General features: G+C 42.6%; 2 protein-coding genes across 2 annotated transcripts in view; both read left to right on the forward strand.

Annotated features, from left to right (window-relative positions):
* The window catches only part of LOC119594293, a 12329-nt gene extending 12218 nt beyond the window's left edge, over positions 1-111 (forward strand). The window contains exon 9 of the mRNA XM_037943354.1: positions 87-111. Within this exon, the coding sequence (XP_037799282.1) occupies positions 87-111 (25 nt within the window). The remainder of the gene's footprint in view (positions 1-86) is intronic.
* LOC119594123 (procollagen-lysine,2-oxoglutarate 5-dioxygenase 1-like) overlaps positions 38-1471 on the forward strand; it is a 7714-nt gene continuing 6280 nt past the window's right edge. Inside the window, exon 1 of the mRNA XM_037943186.1 lies at positions 38-248. Within this exon, the coding sequence (XP_037799114.1) occupies positions 138-248 (111 nt within the window). The 5' untranslated portion in view covers positions 38-137. The remainder of the gene's footprint in view (positions 249-1471) is intronic.

Raw genomic sequence — 1471 nt, forward strand, 5'->3', positions numbered from 1 at the left:
CACCGCAAGGGTTGTATACAGTTTACCTTCCCCATGATCACCTTCTCATTAATCAAGTATACTCATCTCTTCTCACACTCCCCCAGGAAGGCGAAGATCTTCCGAGCGTGAAGGTGGCCGTGTTCGTCAAGGATCGGATGCCCTTCTTCAGGCTGTTCCTCCGCCACCTGGGCCGCCTCCACTACCCGAAGGACAAGATAACGCTCTTCGTGTACATCTCAGAGGCCGCGTCGCATCACGTCCAGGAGGTAGGCTTCCACTGGCCGCAAAGTGTCTGGTTCTGTTGACAGTGCAAAAGAAATAACGGAGGGGATAAGACAGTCGATATGATTTACATATAGTCCGTACAAAATCCCCCTGGCACCTCTATATTGAAAGCAAGCGACTGATGCAGTTTGGCAGAGAAAACTTGAAGGACGTGACTCTTGCCTTTGTGAGAGAGATATAGTGCTAGATTGTCACGTTTCCAGTCTTGATTTTATATCTTCACCTAATTCTTCATTTGCTACCACCTGGGTTATCTTAAAGTATGGAGGGCAGCTATTAAGCTTGCATCCTTGAGCTTGATCTTGTAGAATTTCAGGGTTTAGCAACAAGCAAGACGTCGTTAGCAGATGAGTCAGGTCGATCTTAAGTTTCCTTGTTCCCCAGTCCACTTTGCGGGAGACGGATTTGAAGCAATGGGATCACTTAGTCAGACTCTTTCTCTTTAAGAGTTTTTCTGCAATTGCATGAAGGACCTGCATCTGTTCGAGATATGCTGGAGGGAGCTGATGCAGCCTGGGTCGATGCCCTATTTTTTGAGAGCTGTGGTGACAAGTTTGACTTTCATTAAATCGAAGGCTTTCTTGTGATGAGCGAAGTCGAGTGCAGAGGTTATGTTGTATATATTTTTTATTCTCAACAGTTTGGTCGACTGCTTGATAGCTATGCAGTTTTTCCTGAAACCCTCTTATCTCGGGATTGGTTTCCGGATAGAATTTTGTTAACTCTAGAGATTCAAGATTTAGACACAGTCAAAGCATGCTGAATGAGTCCGCAAATGTTTAGCATTGTTTTCTTGTGGGAAAGGGTTATTTCAGCTTCTTGACAGTTATTTGACGAGTTTGATTAGTTCTAAACAAACTGTAGAATAGTAGGCCAATATAGTTTCTGACAGACGCGTTCTTCAGCATCTTTCAGAAGATTACTTGTCATGTTATCTGGACGTGAAAGTTTGCCCTTCTTTGTTTTGTTGATGGCACTTTCAACTTTGTAATTAGTGGAGGGTCTGTAAAGCAGGAGTTGATTTCGTCATCGATTTTCTGGAGGCTGTAAAGTTAATTGGAGAATAATAATTATCTTGATGGAAGTCCTTTGGTATCTCAAACAGCCTTTATAGATAAAAAAAAGGGTTGAATAGACAGATATTCATGTAATCATTAGAGTTTTAAATTACTACTAGCGAGACCCTGGAAATTCCATGGAACAA

The sequence above is a fragment of the Penaeus monodon genome, chromosome 33, assembly GCF_015228065.2.
Source record: "Penaeus monodon isolate SGIC_2016 chromosome 33, NSTDA_Pmon_1, whole genome shotgun sequence".
Lineage (NCBI taxonomy): Eukaryota > Metazoa > Arthropoda > Malacostraca > Decapoda > Penaeidae > Penaeus > Penaeus monodon.